Source organism: Vulpes lagopus, chromosome 1, assembly GCF_018345385.1.
Source record: "Vulpes lagopus strain Blue_001 chromosome 1, ASM1834538v1, whole genome shotgun sequence".
In the NCBI taxonomy this organism is placed as follows: domain Eukaryota; kingdom Metazoa; phylum Chordata; class Mammalia; order Carnivora; family Canidae; genus Vulpes; species Vulpes lagopus.
In genome coordinates, this window is record NC_054824.1 from 37,104,366 (window position 1) to 37,122,070 (window position 17,705).

The window sequence follows — 17,705 nt, forward strand, 5'->3', positions numbered from 1 at the left end:
CTGTGTATTCTCTGTTTCTATAAAATTTCCACAAGTTGAGTGAGTGGGTCCTCATTTCACATTTTTTTATTGGTTTATCACTTACCTCTCCACAGACCCTACTTCAACCCAGAAGCAAAGCATAAGGAGGGAGGTGAAGCAGGTTGGTGGTTGCTCCTTTCACCTCACTCATGTCAAACTCCTGTAACACAATAAACCACTCTCCGACATCTCATTTCTCACAGTTAAATAGGTTTAGGTCAAGGAGATGTGATAGACATTATTTAAACTAAAATAAAAAGAACACTGATAATAATAGATGGGAATTTTATTTTTTATTGATAAGCCATGATTTCCTACTGAATACATAACAGAATACAATTAACAATAACATAAACATCCTAACATTTAAAATTTAAACTTTCAGAATCACTTTGACTAGCATACAATGCTTTAATTTGGGGGAAAATAATGTTTTATTTCAACAGTATTCTTCTCATATGCAAAAGAGATGCTTAAGGTAGGGGAAATGAATAAAATTGTACAAAGCTTCCTGTGTAGAAAACAAATTGACTCTACTACATCAGCTGCACCCTACTAAAACTCTAAAACAGAAAGCCTGGAAGGACCAAAAAAGAGCCACATTCTACTGAAGCTATCAAAAATAAATCTTAAAGATCTACAAATGAACATGGCACTACCCTCTACCACTAATTCAACGCACTGGACAGAAGAGTGGTAAATCATAGCCTCATGACAACATGAGATAAAATTATTCTTAAATATGAAGCAATACATATATCAGAATCATTCATCCCTATTACAGAGATATGCACATATCAATGTGAACGTGTCCTTTGAAGTGAAAAGCACAGAAATCATCTACAAAATATCTATTTTCCCGGGTTACAATAACTGAAATGAAAATGATAGTTTATGGAATGATGCAAATGGCACTGTCTTTTGATGAGGCATACAAAAACACACTGGCTAGAAATAGTTTTGAAACAAGCCTACTCTCACTAATGTATCCTTAATTAAAAATTTATATTTACTGGTTAGTTTCTGGAAGAAAGTAGGAAAACAGTACTCTATTCAAAGTAGTGATAAAAATAATTGCACCTCAAATTACTCCCAATGTAACATAAGATATTGACTATTAACATAAATATCATTTGAATAGACGATATTAACTCTTTAAGTTCTTAAAAGTGCTGTGCTTTATTGGAGTCTGAAAACAAAACAAAACAAAACAAAAAATGAGGAATATACTCTTCTGTCTAACAGAAGCCTCTACCGAAAGTAGAATAGTTTTTGAAGCTGAACCAAGAGCAAGTCCACTTACTATAATGTCTCAGACTTGAACTGTGCAAGAAAATATGCCCCTAGGAATATTTAATAGCATCTGGACCCATGGTAGCCATCTGGCAAATTCAAATAAGTACTGTCTTTATGTTAAGAAACCTTGTCGAGTAGGTATTTACAACATATTTCCACAGAAATCAGTATTAAACTTCAATAAAGCAAATGAGAAAAAAGTAAGGATGTCACAAAAACTCTAGATTATATGCCAGCTGGTTAATAAAATACCTTTTTCTGAAGATAACAAAGAAAAATGATAGCTCCAATTTTCTTTAAATGTCATAGGATAGCCAGAAATGTTGAATTAAATAATTGAATTATATCAAAGATAATTGGTACTACAGTATCAGACTATTTATAACTATATTTTACATTAACAGAAATCAGGGCTAAATATAAATTTTAAAAAATAACTATACCCAGGCTCAAAAGAATGGGAGCAGGGATAATTATGCTATCTACAGTTCTGAAAATCCCCACATGTAGGATATGATATTGCATATATAAGTAATATTGTTAGGTAATAGGCATATATCTGGATTTTATATTAGCACAACACTCCTCATATTACAGTTTACCCAAAATACTAAACCAAAGATACTATTGTTACAGTACTTTAAAGATATAAAGTATAATAGAACCATACAATAAAAAAAAAGCATTTCATCAACCGGCCATGTTTTTTCTGAAATCATAGACACAGCAAACAAATTGTTGGTTGCCTTAGTTTCTTCTTTAGAATTCTAAGTGAAGGTAGTAGGATGGGGAAACCCCATATAAAAGTGTTGTTCTATCTTTGAATTGTTTGGCTGCTAGTTATTCAGTCTCTGGAACCACTGGCCAGTCAAAACCAGAAGTGACATATGCTGGTGTCTTAATGTTTCCCATTCGGTAAAAGAGAAGGGGAGATTTTACATTAGTTCATATCAGGAAATGAAATGGGTGGCATTCTAAACAGAAGAATCTCAGCATAAGCAAACTTAAAGGTAAAATGAGGTTTTTTTAATATGAAGAAAATAAAATAGTCTATACTATTAGTTATTACTACCATATGTCCTCCTTTTCCCTTCTGCCTGTGGCTTTTTTTTTTTTTTTTTTTTGCCTGTGGCTTTTTAATCACTTTTAATGTCACCCCACCGCTATGTAACAAAGTCAGTTCTCTAAGAAAGATATAAAGAAGGACAAAGACAAGGCATCACCATAGCCCTACACACCATGTAGTACAGCTAACTGTCTTACTCTACCTCCTCCTCCCCTTCTTCCTCCTCCACTTTTAATAAATGTATAATAAAAAGAGATGCATTATGAGAAGTTACAAGATGATTTTTTAATCTGGAAACCTGAAGTACTTCACAAAAAAGTATTAGAGTTCTAGTTTTTAAATGAGGATATATGGCCTAAAAAAGATACATGCTATCTTCCACTGGCCTTTCCATTCTAGTGTTTCCCAATATACTACACCAGAAGTTCAGCATAAATTATTTACTGAAGAATATAAGATACCAGTGGTCAGGATAAGGTTCCCTGGGCAAGGCAGGCGAGGAGAATATCCTTTGCCAACACTCTCCCCCTTAATCAGAGGATATTTTCATGCTTAAGAAGTCCTAGGATATAAAGGCCAAAAACACCATAGCAGAAGGCCCAAACATACAAATGCTATTTTTAGATCAGACTGTTTCAAATGTGTAACAGAACAAGCTTTTATCCACTTAAAAGTAAATACAAGAAGATTATTTATTTGATATTTATCTTCTTCCTCTCCATAGAGCACTCTCTGAGGATCTACTTTCTATAGGTTTCAAGCTTTAAAACACTGAATGTTGGTAACTCCTACTTTGGTATCCAAAATACCTAAAAGCAATTTATGAACATCCACTCCACTATAATTTCTTAAAATTCACTAAGATAAAAAAGTCTTAAAAATTAATTTTAAAATATATTATTTGCATACTTTATTTTTGATGGATTCATTTTTAAACAGTTGAAATACTGTTGGAGTTCATGGCAATTATTTTCTCCATGTTCACTGGAGAGAAATGCCATGGAACTAAGGAGCAAAATTAAATCATTTCTTAGATTTAGTAAGAGATCTTTAATTTATTTTTGATATATCTGAAATATTTCAATGTGCTTGGAAAAGAAAGGAAGAAGGAAGGAACGTTAGAGAGAAAGGAGGAAAAGGAAAGGAATGGGAGAAAAGGAATTTTTCTTTAAAATTTTCACCCAGATAAATTAATATTACCCTTCAGAATACAAGGTAACCAATTATCCAGGTGGTCAAAGTTCAGAAATCTTAAGATTCAGAAGCATTAGATGTTACCAGACAGCTGGCTGTCTGATGCTCAGACACCTGAGTCTAGACAGCTTCTACAGGATGCTGAGCAACACCCTACCATACTTCAGGTCAGTGGTCATGTTCACCTCTCCTGGTCCCCATCAAGATCCAGCTTCTTTTTTTTTTTTTTAAGATTTTATTTATTTGTTCATGAGAGACACAGAGAGAGAGAGAGAGAGGCAGAGACACAGGCAGAGGGAGAAGCAGGCTCCATGCAAGGAGCCTGATGTGGGACTCCATCCCAAGGCTCCAGGATCACGCCCTGGGCCGAAGGCAGGCACTCAACCTCTGAGCCACCTAGGCATCCCAAGATCCAGCTTCTTTCACAGACAACAGGGAGACCAGCTGGCTGTGTCTTACACAGGATCTTGTCGGACCCTGGTTAACTGTCCCCCATTCCTAACAAAGCTGCATCTTCTGGTCTAGGATCTTCTAGTCTAAATCACCTAGGGCACATACTGCCATGCCCTCTGACTCTTATTCCTGAAACAGAGCCAGTGTGTGGGGATGAGGAAGTGAGAGAGAGGGCAGTGCACCCAGGACCCCCAAAGGCAGGTTTCTATAAACTTCTCAAGCTCTGAACCACACATTCCCCCTCTCCTCTCCAAAAGAAAAACAGGAAGGGTAAAGATTGGTGGATGAGATAAAGATTGGGTGAAAAAAAAACACCACTTCACTTAAAAATTAAAAAAAAAAAAAAAACAACCCTCACCTCCTACATTCTATAAAAGAAGAAGTGATATCCAATTAAGAAGGATATACTGAGACCACTGGGGATAAGGTAGGATTGGCAGGTAGGGGTGGATAGATGTGGGAACAGAACAGAGCAATTTCCTCCTTCTGGTTGCTTTCTCCCAGTTCCCAGACTTTAATGTGTTTAATGCTGAAGCCAACACTGGTGTATAGTAATGCTTAAGAATCTAGGCTCATTTCTTCTAGGAAATAAAAAGAGTAACTAATCTAAAATAACACCTTTATTCTGGGAAAAATGACCTCCATGAAACACCCTTAAATGATTTTTAAGAGGTGGGGAAATAAAGACGCACAACTGCAAGACTCTGATTTTTTTTTGTTCTACACAAGTCAGGTAAAGACAGCATTTATGCAGCTATACACACTAGGACCTGTTGTGCACCATCCCCCACAACCCCATAAGAAGAAAAACATTGTTTTTCAAAAATAGAAGCAATACTTGGTAATGAAGACAAGACAATCACGTATGACTTCCAGAAATGTCAATGTTACATGGAGTCCTTATAAAATGAATCACAGCCACTGCTGTATAGAGAACAGCAGCATAAAACAGAACACGACAATGACTGTAGAATGACAAGGAGTGGCCGCTGCTCCTCTCTCACAAGGACTGCATCCATGATCATCCCCACAGAGGTCACAAGGAGACAGCTTCACTTCTGAGTTGTAACTCCTCACTGCTTGTCTCCCTGTGTGGAGGCAGATATTAGTTTACATGGATCACTTGTTTAGAAACATATACTCTGCCAAAACTTAAGAGCATTTCAGTACACTTCTCTGAATTTTCTATTCTTCACATAATTGTATTTTTCTTTACAAGAAACAACTGAAGGGATGCCTGGGTGGCTCAGTGATGGAGCGTCTGCCTTCAGCTCAGGACATGATCCTGGGGTCCTGGGATTGAGTTCTGCATCAGGCTCCCTGCAGGGAGCCTGGTTCTCCCTCCACCAGTCTCTGCCTCTCTCTCTCTCTCTCTCTGTGTCTCTCATGAATAAATAAATAAAAATCTTTAAGGAAAAAAAAAGAAAGAAACAAACAACTGAAATGCTCAGGAGGGGCCCACACTGCTAACCAAATCTAAGAAAGAAACAATGCCTTCCTGGCACGGTGTCCACTACCAGCAGTTGGCCGGCACTCAGTGGGAAAACACACTGCAGCAGCCCACTGCAATCCCACATACACACCAATCTCTTCCCAGAACAAGGACTTTGGATTGAGAATTGTTTAACCTCCATGAGAGTTTATTTTAGAGTGTAATTTTCTATGCATTCAAGCAAAGCTCAAATCATTAGAAGATTTACATGGGCTTTATTATAAAATATAAAAATGTGGAGAAGCCTGCATATGTAATGCGTCTCAATATTTCAAAATGTTGAGCAGGTAGCATCCAAAAACTAATCCACTTAGGTAAATTTTACAGTATAAGCTAATATTCTTTTAGAGCTAGATAAAGAAACCTACAGCACTATAGTAAACTTGCTATATGACATATATGATTTTTATATTTACAGTTTTTAAAAACATTCTATTTTCAGATTTCTTCATGATTTTTTAATGTTATATTTTAAAGTATTTTTTTTATTATATGTTTTTTAATTTTAGGATCTTCAAAGCTGGGTTTTCAGGTTTTTATTATTTCTGACCTTTCCCATATTTTCATTTGAAAATGTCCCCCTCATAAATAAGTTGCTTTCCCCAAAAAAATTTACATAGGCTGAATATTTTGTTTCTTGAATGTTTAAAATATTCTCTATTTACGGAAGAAACATCAATTGGAGAATTTTTGCAACTAGTTTGAATTCCAAAGTTGGATGACAAAACACTACCACTGAGTCTCCACAGTGTATCCCATCATTCCACCAGAAAAGAAATGCTGTCCTCAGTGTCTTCCCCAAACCTCCCATACAAACCTAGGCAAATGCTCTTCCCCAATTCCACCAGGAGGCAAATGCTGAGAACTGACTTGACTCAGAAGAAGAAAGAACTGGTGTTCTTAACCTTAATCTTCAATGATCCTCTATCAAATACCTCTAATGTTAATAAGTCCATTTTACTTTAGAGTATAATTATCTACAACTACAGAACACGTCAAAATGTTAACGATTCTCAATGCACTCAATGATTCTGAGCCACCAGGAGTACTCACTCAGAGTACAACTTTTTAGAATTACAGAAATCATACACTCTCAAAATGTTACTCTGTGACTGAGTGTAGAGTAGTCCTAACTTGGGTAATCTACAAACCAGATCTCCACTTTCACATCTGGAATATTTAACATTTTATAAAGTAGGAAGTCACCAGGAAAATCAAAGAAGTTCAGGTTATTTTCCAAACAGGACTATCTTCTTCTTGATATACTAAAAAAAATCTGATATAATGTATAAATTTTAGCAAAACAACAGACTCAGCTTAACCCATCCCAATCTTTTATACTGTAAATTAGGCTTATTTTCTCTCCTGAAGAAATCCCATTTTAAAATAGAAAACAGATGGAAGGGATGTTTGGAACAGAGGCAAAACCTTGGAAACTGCACATAACTGTACTCACAGTTATGTCAGTTTTTCTTTGTAAATTTTGGAATTGTGACTTAAAAACCTGAAACATGAGGAATAGTTTATTAGGAAAGATAATGACTTTTTTGTATTCATCTGCTAAATGCTATCATGTGACTTTTTTAAATTATCAATTGTTTTCATTTAAATGGAAAGCTCATCTCCTGTACTTCACTTCCTACCCTCCCCACACACAAAATAGGTGGCCACTTGAAATAAATGAATGTCTGGCTTAACTTCTAACGTATTAGGAACTCTAGAACACACTTACTCGGTTCATAGTAATCCACGATGGACACCAAAGCATCTTGTGTGTTTGAAACTTTAAAGTTTCTCACAGCAGGAATATCAACACAAATCTGGGTTTCATTTACCTTGAAAACAATACAAAAGACTCTTAAGGGGGTGACAGATGATGTGTTCATGATAAAGCAAAAGACATTTCTTTTTCTTATCATTTTAGGAAATGATAGAGACTAGCATTTAGGGAGAATTTCTATGTGCCCAGTACTATGGTAGTAAGCACTTTATATAAATTATCTCATTTAACTCATAAAACAATTCTTAAGATTAGGTATTGTACTCACTTCCATTTTACCAAAAGCAATACTGAGAATCAGAGAGGTTAAGAAAGCAGCAAGTCCATGGATGCACGCTCCTGGGCCCTGGTGCCTTATCTAATCCCCACCTCAGGCAATGCACCCACCTTGGGTGCTGCTGATAGCTCACAGCAGCACCCTTCTCTGAAGAATTGCTCTCAGCTCAGGGGAGCAACCTCACCCAGTAAGAGGAAAGTTCCACAACCAATCACATTATTAAATAAAAACCTTAAACTTGTGTTTCATGTTCAAAATCAAGCCCATGGTATTCAAGCAGTATGTAATATATAAAAACTCTTGAACAGAGAAACAAGCTAGAGATTTTGAATGACTTTTAACAGAGTTTTGGCCAGAATGGTTTTTGAAGTCCTAAAACAAATGAGAATGTTCAGGAACTAGTTTTTTTTTTTTTTAAGTGTACATATCGCTAAAGCAAAATATTTCTGATTCTTACTGGGCAAAAGTGGAATGAGAAACATAGGTATTCCCCCAATATAACATGAAATCCTAAGAACACTTAAGAACTCAATTTTGATTCAACCTAAAAGTTTCACAGAGATGTTAGAAAAAAAGAATAAGTTATATCCCAGAAGTTTTGAGACATACAACTACAGTCTTGAATTCTTCACTATGTTTCTCTCATATATTTTATGCACCTTATTTTTGGATCAGTAATTTTCATACAACAAAGAGAAGAGTACATGAAAATCATATAATAATTTGTATAAAGACTAAACCTCGAGAATATTCTTCTATGATTTAAGCACCTAATATATATATTTATTGCAGGAATATTAAACACTTTGGGATTTATTAAAAGCTCCATGAACGCATTTTAAAACTCATAATTAAAGCTTTCATTGTCAACATTTACAGACATAATTTTAGCAATTCCCTAAGGCAGAGGGGTTCTCAAACTGAGACCTGGACAGAATTTTTGAAGTTACAATGTGACAATTTTTTTTAATAATAAATTTCTTTTTTATTGGTGTTCAATTTGCCAACATACAGAATAACACCCAGTGCTCATCCCGTCAAGTGCCCCCCTCAGTGCCCATCACCCATTCACCCCCACCCCCCGCCCTCCTTCCCTTCCACCACCCCTAGTTCATTTCCCAGAGTTAGGAATCTTCATGTTCTGTCTCCCTTTCTGATATTTCCTACCCATTTTTTACATAGGTTTACATCTGACATGAAATAGTGACTTAGTTATCAAGACTTTCATCAGGCTCATCATTAATAACCTTGTCTTTAAGTTGATTTTATAGTGATGGCTTTTTAGGGGAGACAATATAAGGTTGCCACATTTGGGTCATTCGGGGGACACATAAAGTTGAAATAAAGACAAAGGATATAGGCCTAGAGTAGGGCATACTTTCCAACACAGTAAATGGCAGCCTTGTCACTAGTTAACCACATAAAACTTACATTTTACTACTTACAGAATCTAAATATAGGTTGAGTTTTCCATGATCATGTTCCACTTTCCTCACTGTCTCGCTCAGAGGAATCGCGTCTGAAGGCACCATAAAACCACTGAGGAGGTTCACTTCCATCAGAGCCATGCCACTTCTAGCTGGGCCCAAAAATCTAAATCAGAGGAAAGGATGGAAAGAAGAAAATCCTTTAGGAAAAACCTAAAGCTACTGGCAAACTCTCTTCACATATAAATTAAAACTTCCAAGTGTTATTCCACGTACTTACTGTTTAGTTGAAGTAAAAAAAAAAAAAATCACTATAGAAAATTATAAAACTGGCAATCCTTTCCTTATAGATATGAAATTTTTATAATTTTCAACCACATGAGGAATAATGACTTAGCAATGCATCTGTTTGACATGAAATGCCTGCAATGTATCAACCTTGGGCCCATATATTGTAACAAGCACAACCTGGATGCCCTTTCAGTGGGCAACTCTGTGTTCTGGGGGGATTCCAAATTGAATTGCATTTTTCATTTTTTCAGAAGTTGGCACCACTAAGCTTTCCAGCTGAAAGCCAGGAACTGAAAAAGAAACTGAAAACTTGACCACTTAGCAGCAGACCACCGCCAGAACTTTAGCAATCTTTTCTTCATCTGGTTTTAGAAAAAGAAGACCAGTAGGGAGAGTCTTTCCCTTTGTTCTTCAAAATGTACTTGGAGCACATTCTGTGTTTTCTTTGGCCACCTAGTGGGAATTACAAGCCTTGGAAAATTCTGTTACACTACATTGTTCTCTCACCCTGTCCTACACAATGTGAGCATCAAACAATCTGGGCACCAACAGTGTTTGGTCTCCTTTAAAATAAACAGTTTTCCAAAATGAATAGGTGGCAAGAGCTTTTTGTTTGGAGTTGAAAGAGCCCAGTGTGGTTATGGAAAGGAGTCTGTCTACAACGTGAAAGGATCAGAACATTGTTAAGTGGGTTTCTGTTGTCCCTTCAGATGGCAAAAGCAAGAAGGGCTGGTGGAGAACCTTGCTTTTTAGAGCAACAAACCAATGGCTGCCAAACATGACTGATTGAAAAGCCGTATAGTACAACTGCCGACAACAGCTGGCTCAGCAATCCCAAACAAGTGAAACCATCTGTGGAGGGATGCACTAAGCCAAAAGAGATGCTTTTGAAAACTAATAAGTCCACTGCAGCCAGAGGTTTGTGTCTGAGCAAACATTTAAGATGAGAAGAACAGCCAATCCAATTAAATATGATGACTTTCAGTACATCATCAAAAGTGCCTTGGTTAACCTGGTCTTTCTACCAGCCCAGAGCAGAATTTGTCAAATGACCATGCCACACACAGAAAATCTTGTCTGAGATGAGTAAGGGCTTGAACCCTACTGATGGGAATAAAGTGCCTAAAATATCAGTTTTTCTTTTTATTAAGTGCCACTGAAAAATTTCACTGAAAATGTTATTTGTATTCATATCAGATTTTTCTCAGAAGACTCGTAGCAGCATCCAAACCCTCTATAAAACTACTACTCTCACATGAAAACTGTTCCCTTCTCTAGTTTCTCCCCAAAAAAAGAGAAAAGTCATCTATCAAAGGCTATTGCCCATCTGATTCCTGATGATAGGGTAAGACTGGGACTTGTGCATCCTTTCATGAGCCCTTATAAGTAATGAGTCCCCATCATGATCTGAATCCTACTTTCACCTAATTTTCCTTATCTGTTTCTTCAATTAACCTCCCTAGGTAAACTCCCTCTCACAATTCCAAAGACTTTTCTGCTTTGCCCACTTCAAAACTAGAATTTTAGGCTTATTTAGAAGATTTAAGTTTAAATTAGAGAGGAAGACAAACCGTGAGATACTCCTGAGAAACAAACTGAAGGTCACTGAAGGGGAGGTGGGTGAGGGGATGCGGTAACCGGGTGACAGGCACTAAGGAGGGGACGTGACATGATGAGCACTAGGTGTTATACTGTATGTTAACAAACTGAATTTAAATTTTAAAAAGTTATGTTTTTATTAATTTCTCTCTGTCTCACCTCCAAACAGTAATTTCCATGAAGACAGGGCCTGTGTCTTTTGTAGATCACCATCCAACATCTGACACAGTGTTTGGCACATAATGGAGACTCAACTGATATTTACTGAATGAATGAATGAATGAATGAATGAATGAATGAATGAATGAATGAGAAAAGCAGGGACAATAATACTACCTGCTTTGTAAAGTTATTGTAAAGATTAAATGAGATACATGTAAAACTGCTTGATACAGGGGCTCCTGGATGGTTCAGTGGTTAAGCATCTGCCTTCAGCTCAGGTCATGATCCCAGTGTCCTGAGCTTGAGCCCCACAGTGGGCTCCCTGCTCAGCAAGGAGCCTGCTTCTCTCTTTCTCTCCCTCTGCCCCTCCACCCTGCTCATTCCCTCTCTCTCTCTCTCTCTCTCTCTCCCTCTCTCTCTCTCTCTAATAAGTAAATAAAATCTTTTTAAAGAAAAGTCCGGGATCCCTGGGTGGCGCAGCGGTTTGGCGCCTGCCTTTGGCCCAGGGCGCGATCCTGGAGACCCGGGATCGAATCCCACATCGGGCTCCCGGTGCATGGAGCCTGCTACTCCCTCTGCCTGTGTCTCTGCCCCTCTCTCTCTCTCTGTGACTATCATAAATAAAAAAAAAAAAAAAATTTAAAGAAAAGTCCTTGGTACAATGTCTGGCATGTAAGCTTGTGATAAATGTAGCTTATTATTACTTACAATAATAATAATAACTTGATACCATTATTCTGGAAAAGGACCCAATCATAAGCTTCATAAACAATAATGGGAGTTCTACGTTCTTCTCAGCTAAAAAGGAAGCCACTGAAGAAAGTCTAATATCCCCCTATTGAGGGTCAAAACTGCCCAGTAATGAAGGGACAAACACATGTGAAGTTTTATACCAAAATCATGAACGTTAAAGCCCAAAAATAGTAAAGATGGTAGCAGCAATGGAGGAGATTGGATTCAAGTGATGGCTAAAAGGTTAGCCACCTGCAGAAACACCCAGTGATGACTTTAAAGTACATCTGGCAGCTCAGGACCACATCTGTGGCTTCCAGCCCAACAACAAGCAAATTTCAACCAGAACACTAGGGAGTTCAACCCTAGAATGTTCAAGAACCTTCTAAAGGATTTGCTCTCAAACTTGTGTATGCATTAGAATGACCAAGAAAGCTGAAGAAGGCAGCTTCACAGACTGAATCTGAGAAGTCAGCAGATTTGAGTTGGAACCCCTTTTCCTTTTGACTTAACAAGATCCTCAGATGTGTGGATACAGACTGAATTTAAAAATCACCTTATTAAAAAAAAAAAAAAAGAATCACCTTATTAAGTACTCCTGGAAACTAAAAGTGCCTATTTAACCAAGGTGAAGACCTTCTAAGCTGGAGCATTTTCACTGTGCCTACAAAAACTATTCTCTTCATTAAACTTGCATGTTCTTATGAAGTCTTGGGGTAAAGCATACTACTAAAGGTTAAACATAAACCTGGAATAATTATTTAAGAGAAAATTACTAACCAAGAAATACCGATTTTTAGAGTATTAAACATGATTGGTTAACTTAAAATTTTCATTAGACCCACATTTTATGAAATTTTTCTATTCAAAGTTATAAACACAAGGAAAACTTGTAAATAATTCTGGACACATTAAAAAATACTTAAATATAATTAAGCAATATTTCTAGTTTGTAATCTGAAGTATATGACATAACTGAAATCTTTGTTAAATATTAACTCCTTATATTGATATAGTTAGATAACTACATATATATAGATTTTCAAATCTGGGGTGCCTGGGTGGCTCAGTTGGTTAAGCATCTGACTCTTGATTTTGGCTCAGGTCACGATCTCAGAGTTGTGAGACTGAGCCCCACATCAGGCTCAGAGCTGAGCATGGAGCCTGCTTAGGGTTCTTTCTCTCTCCCTCTCCCTCTGCTTAGGGTTCTTTCTCTCTTCCTCTCCCTCTGCCCTTCTCCCCATTACATGTACTCTTTCTCCCTCTCAAAAATCAATCAATCTTAAAAATCTTTTTTTTAAAAAAAAAAAAAAAAGAGAAAGGACTGAAGGCAATACCAACCTTGTGCATACATTCAAATTCAAGTGATTGATATCATTTTTATTGTCTTTTACAACAACATCTAAATCAAAGGCTTCTTGGTCTTGAAGGGATCTCCGTCTTCTCTGAGAACCCGAATCTTTCACATTATAAATAACATTAAACTGCAACAAATAAATAAGCATAAATAATAAGTTAGTCACAATTATTAGCAATAAATTGCCATCATTACATATTTTAAATATTAGATAATGATTCTTTTTAGGATAAAAGCAACTAGATTTGTAAAAAAAGAAAAATTAGTTTTACTAGCTAACAAAGTATCATTAACAAATATTATAAAAGTTCATAAGAATGATCTTAAAAATTGAGAAAAATTTTAGGTAATACTCCAGAACAGGTATAGACCTTCATGATATTCACAGGTATTGTTTTTTTTTTCAAAGAACATAAAATATTCGCATTAGGGAAAAAGTGAAACAATTGCCCATTTCTTTCTTGAAAGCATCCACCAATTTCTAAGCTCTGCTGCCCAACTGGTGTCATTTTTCACAAACTGAAACCTTAGAAACTCAGGAAGCTAAATCAAAACAAAAATATTTAAGAGCCCTGGTTGAACAGAAAACTGTTCAACTGTTCAGTATTCTTTTTGGTTGTACAATATTTTTAAAAGATGATAAAATAAATAATGGATTTCAAGACAGTTGGATCTTTTTCAGCAAATACTCTGTGCCTACCACTAGTGAAAGGTGCTGTGGTGACACTGGGCAAATGTGAGGTCAAATTTGGATTTTTTTTTTTTTTGTTTCCCAAACAGTTCCTAAGATCAGAAGCTTGGAGATATACTCAAAATTTCCTACGCCTGCCTCATGCCAAGTTGAATTGGAATCTATTTCAATTTTGTAACTCTTCCACCTTCATTGATACCAAGGTTCATAAGCTTTACCATTGCTATGAAATGTATTCTCTTACACTTGAGTCACACACACACACACACACACACACACACACACACACACACCTTAGAACTAAACATCTAGTCCCTCTATAGATTTTCACATTAAAAAAAAAAAATCTTTCTAGGGAACCTGGGTGGCTGAGTCGGGTAAGCAGCCAACTCTTAATTTTGGCTCAGGTCATGATCTTAGGGTCGGGGGATCAAGCCCACACTGGGCTTTGTGCTCAGTGTGGAGTCTACTTGTCTCCTTGCCCTCTGCTCCTTCCCCTGCTTGCACTCTCTATCTCTAAAATGAATAAATCATTTAAAAAACAAATAAATAATAAATCTTCTTTTTAAGCCTTCATCTTTCAGACCTAAGAGTTCTAACTTTTTATTCTGCTACACACAGCTCATAGAATCCCTTCATCCACTTGATCATTCTGCTTATCTCACTCTGGACATTCTCCAACTCTTTCTTAAACTACAATTAAAATTTTAGAATATTCTTGGAGGAGCTGAAGAATGGTTTCATAAAACTGGAGAGATGATCTCTGTTATTTCCATCATCCCCTTTCCCGTGGCATGCAATCGTCCTTTAGAGACCAATGTCATAGGAAACAAACAAGAACTACTAGTTTTGTCCTCTGGGTCATAATTAATATGCATCTATAACTTAGTATTGGGGTTAACGTTTGACCCACGAAAAGCTCAACTGCTCTTTTAGAGAACTTTGAAACATCTTGCAGTTTATTTCCAACAGCTTAGCATTTTAGTACTTGAAAGAGATTAACATTTACTGTAAACCTGAGAGGTTTCTTTCCTTTCTTAGTACATTCCCAGGTGACCAACTATTTAACAATTTGTTTCTCCATTGTAAGAAGTGTCTATAGGTTTCTTGCCTTGTTAATTTTCCCCATTCTCACTGCTGTGAGGTGGTATCTCATTGTGGTTTTATTTGTATTTCCCTGATGGCAAGTGATGCAGAGCATTTTCTCATGTGCATGTTGGCCATGTCTATGTCTTCCTCTGTGAGATTTCTCTTCATGTCTTTTGCCCATTTCATGATTGGATTGTTTGTTTCTTTGGTGTTGAGTTTAATAAGTTCTTTATAGATTTTGGAAACTAGCCCTTTATCTGATATGTCATTTGCAAATATCTTCTCCCATTCTGTAGGTTGTCTTTTAGTTTTGTTGACTGTATCCTTTGCTGTGCAAAAGCTTCTTATCTTGATGAAGTCCCAATAGTTCATTTTTGCTTTTGCTTCTTTTGCCTTCGTGGATGTATCTTGCAAGAAGTTACTGTGGCCGAGTTCAAAAAGGGTGTTGCCTCTGTTCTCCTCTAGGATTTTGATGGAATCTTGTCTCACATTTAGATCCATTTTGAGTTTATCTTTGTGTATGGTAAAAGAGAGTGGTCTAGTTTTATTCTTCTGCATGTGGATGTCCAATTTTCCCAGCACCATTTATTGAAGAGACTCTCTTTCTTCCAATGGATAGTCTTTCCTCCTTTATCGGATATTAGTTGAGAAAAATTAACAAGGCAGGAAACCACAAATGTTGGAGAGGATGCGGAGAAAAGGGAACCCTCTTACACTGTTGGTGGGAATGTGAACTGGTGCAGCCACTTTGGAAAACTGTGTGGAGGTTCCTCAAAGAGTTAAAAATAGACCTGCCCTACAACCCAGCAATTGCACTGTTGGGGATTTACCCCAAAGATACAGATGCAATGAAACACCGGGACACCTGCACCCCGATGTTTATAGCAGCAATGGCCACAATAGCCAAACTGTGGAAGGAGCCTCGGTGTCCATTGAAAGATGAATGGATAAAGAAGATGTGGTTTATGTATACAATGGAATATTACTCAGCCATTAGAAATGACAAATACCCACCATTTGCTTCAACGTGGATGGAACTGGAGGGTATTATGCTGAGTGAAGTAAGTCAATCGGAGAAGGACAAACAGTGTATGTTCTCATTCATTTGGGGAATATAAATAATAGTGAAAGGGAATATAAGGGAAGGGAGAAGAAATGTGTGGGAAATATCAGAATGGGAGACAGAACATAAAGACTCCTAACTCTGGGAAACAAACTAGGGGTGGTAGAAGGGGAGGAGGGCGGGGGGTGGGAGTGAATGGGTGATGGGCACTGGGGGTTATTCTGTATGTTGGCAAATTGAACACCAATAAAAAATAAATTAAAAAAAAAAGAAAAAGAAACTGTGAAATAGGAGAAGCAAGAGAGACTTTTCGCATTAAGCCATTTATTACTTTTGAAAAAAAAAAAAAGAAGTGTCTATAGGTATCTACCTTTTGTTTTCTGCATTGTTGATACAGATTTGGAGTAGTGAGCATTCTGACCAGTAGGTACCACATTTACTCCTGTGTTCTTCCAAGCTCAGCTAAGACTCATTTGGCTTCAGTAATTTATCTACATTCAGTTTAATCAAGACTGAATGCCAACCAATCTGGTGATTTAAGTATACATAATTTTTAAATTACATCTAAAATATCCTGTGTATTTACTTTTGGATATTCTGTTTGCTTTAAAAGACAGCTTGAGAATGAGAATTTTCACATGGCCTCTGTTAGTAAAGATAAATATAAATTATTCACTCTTTTCTCTTTCTATCCTTTTTGTTGAATATGTCCTTTTAACTGTGATCATTTTTCCTTGCCTTTTAAAAAAACATTTACAACTGTGCTTTGAATATTATACAAATAATCTTAGAATTATTTGGAAGTTTTGAAATTATACCTGACCATCTATCTGCCCTACTCAGCAAGTATACTTTTTCTTTCAACTAAAACAGTTGTCCTGGTTTTGGAAGTACCTTTTCTCTATAATAGCATTTTTTTAACTTTCTCAGTAAATCTTTCAGGGTTTATTTGGTTTGTATACTTTAACCAAGCACATAACCTTTTTTGGTCCTATAACATATTATTTTTGGTTTCCAAAAGGATTATGTCAAGTCCCTATAGTTTTCAATGTATTAAGTAGTATAATAACTATTCCATTCAGGATTTTACATACTACTTCCATTTTATTCTTTTTTTATATAAATTTATTTTTTATTGGTGTTCAATTTGCCAACATACAGAATAACACCCAGTGCTCATCCCATCAAGTGCTCACCTCAGTGCCCGTCACCCAGTCACCCCCACCCCCCGCCCACCTCCCCTTCCATCACCCCTAGTTCGTTTCCCAGAGTTAGGAGTCTTTCATGTTCTGTCTCCCTTTCTGATATTTCCCACTCATTTTTTCTCCTTTCCCCTTTATTCCCTTTCACTATTTTTTATATTCCCCAAATGAATGAGACCATATAATGTTTGTCCTTCTCCAATTGACTTATTTCACTCAGCATACCCTCCTGTTCCATCCACGTCGAAGCAAATGATGGGTATTTGTCATTTCTAATGGCTGAGTAATATTCCATTGTATACATAAACCACATCTTCTTTATCCATTCTGCACCATTAAGGGTAAGTTTTTTTTGGATTTTATTCTTATAGCAAAGCATTGAATGTATCATGCTCTAATTGTTTTATTTACTATTATATAAGATTTTATTTTTTAATTTAAATTCAATTAGCCAGCAATTATATAAGATTTTACATTAAAGGGACACATTTTCCATCTTCAAGTCAATTCCTT

General features: G+C 36.5%; 1 protein-coding gene across 1 annotated transcript in view; it reads right to left on the reverse strand.

Annotated features, from left to right (window-relative positions):
- Positions 1–295: 295 nt before the first annotated feature.
- Positions 296–17,705, reverse strand: part of CD109 (CD109 molecule) — a 129,489-nt gene continuing 112,079 nt past the window's right edge. The window contains exons 30-33 of the mRNA XM_041725239.1: positions 13,132–13,274; positions 9,025–9,172; positions 7,255–7,357; positions 296–5,118 (exon numbers count right to left, since the gene is read on the reverse strand). Coding sequence (XP_041581173.1) covers positions 4,943–5,118; positions 7,255–7,357; positions 9,025–9,172; positions 13,132–13,274 — 570 coding nt within the window. The 3' untranslated portion in view covers positions 296–4,942. The remainder of the gene's footprint in view (positions 5,119–7,254; positions 7,358–9,024; positions 9,173–13,131; positions 13,275–17,705) is intronic.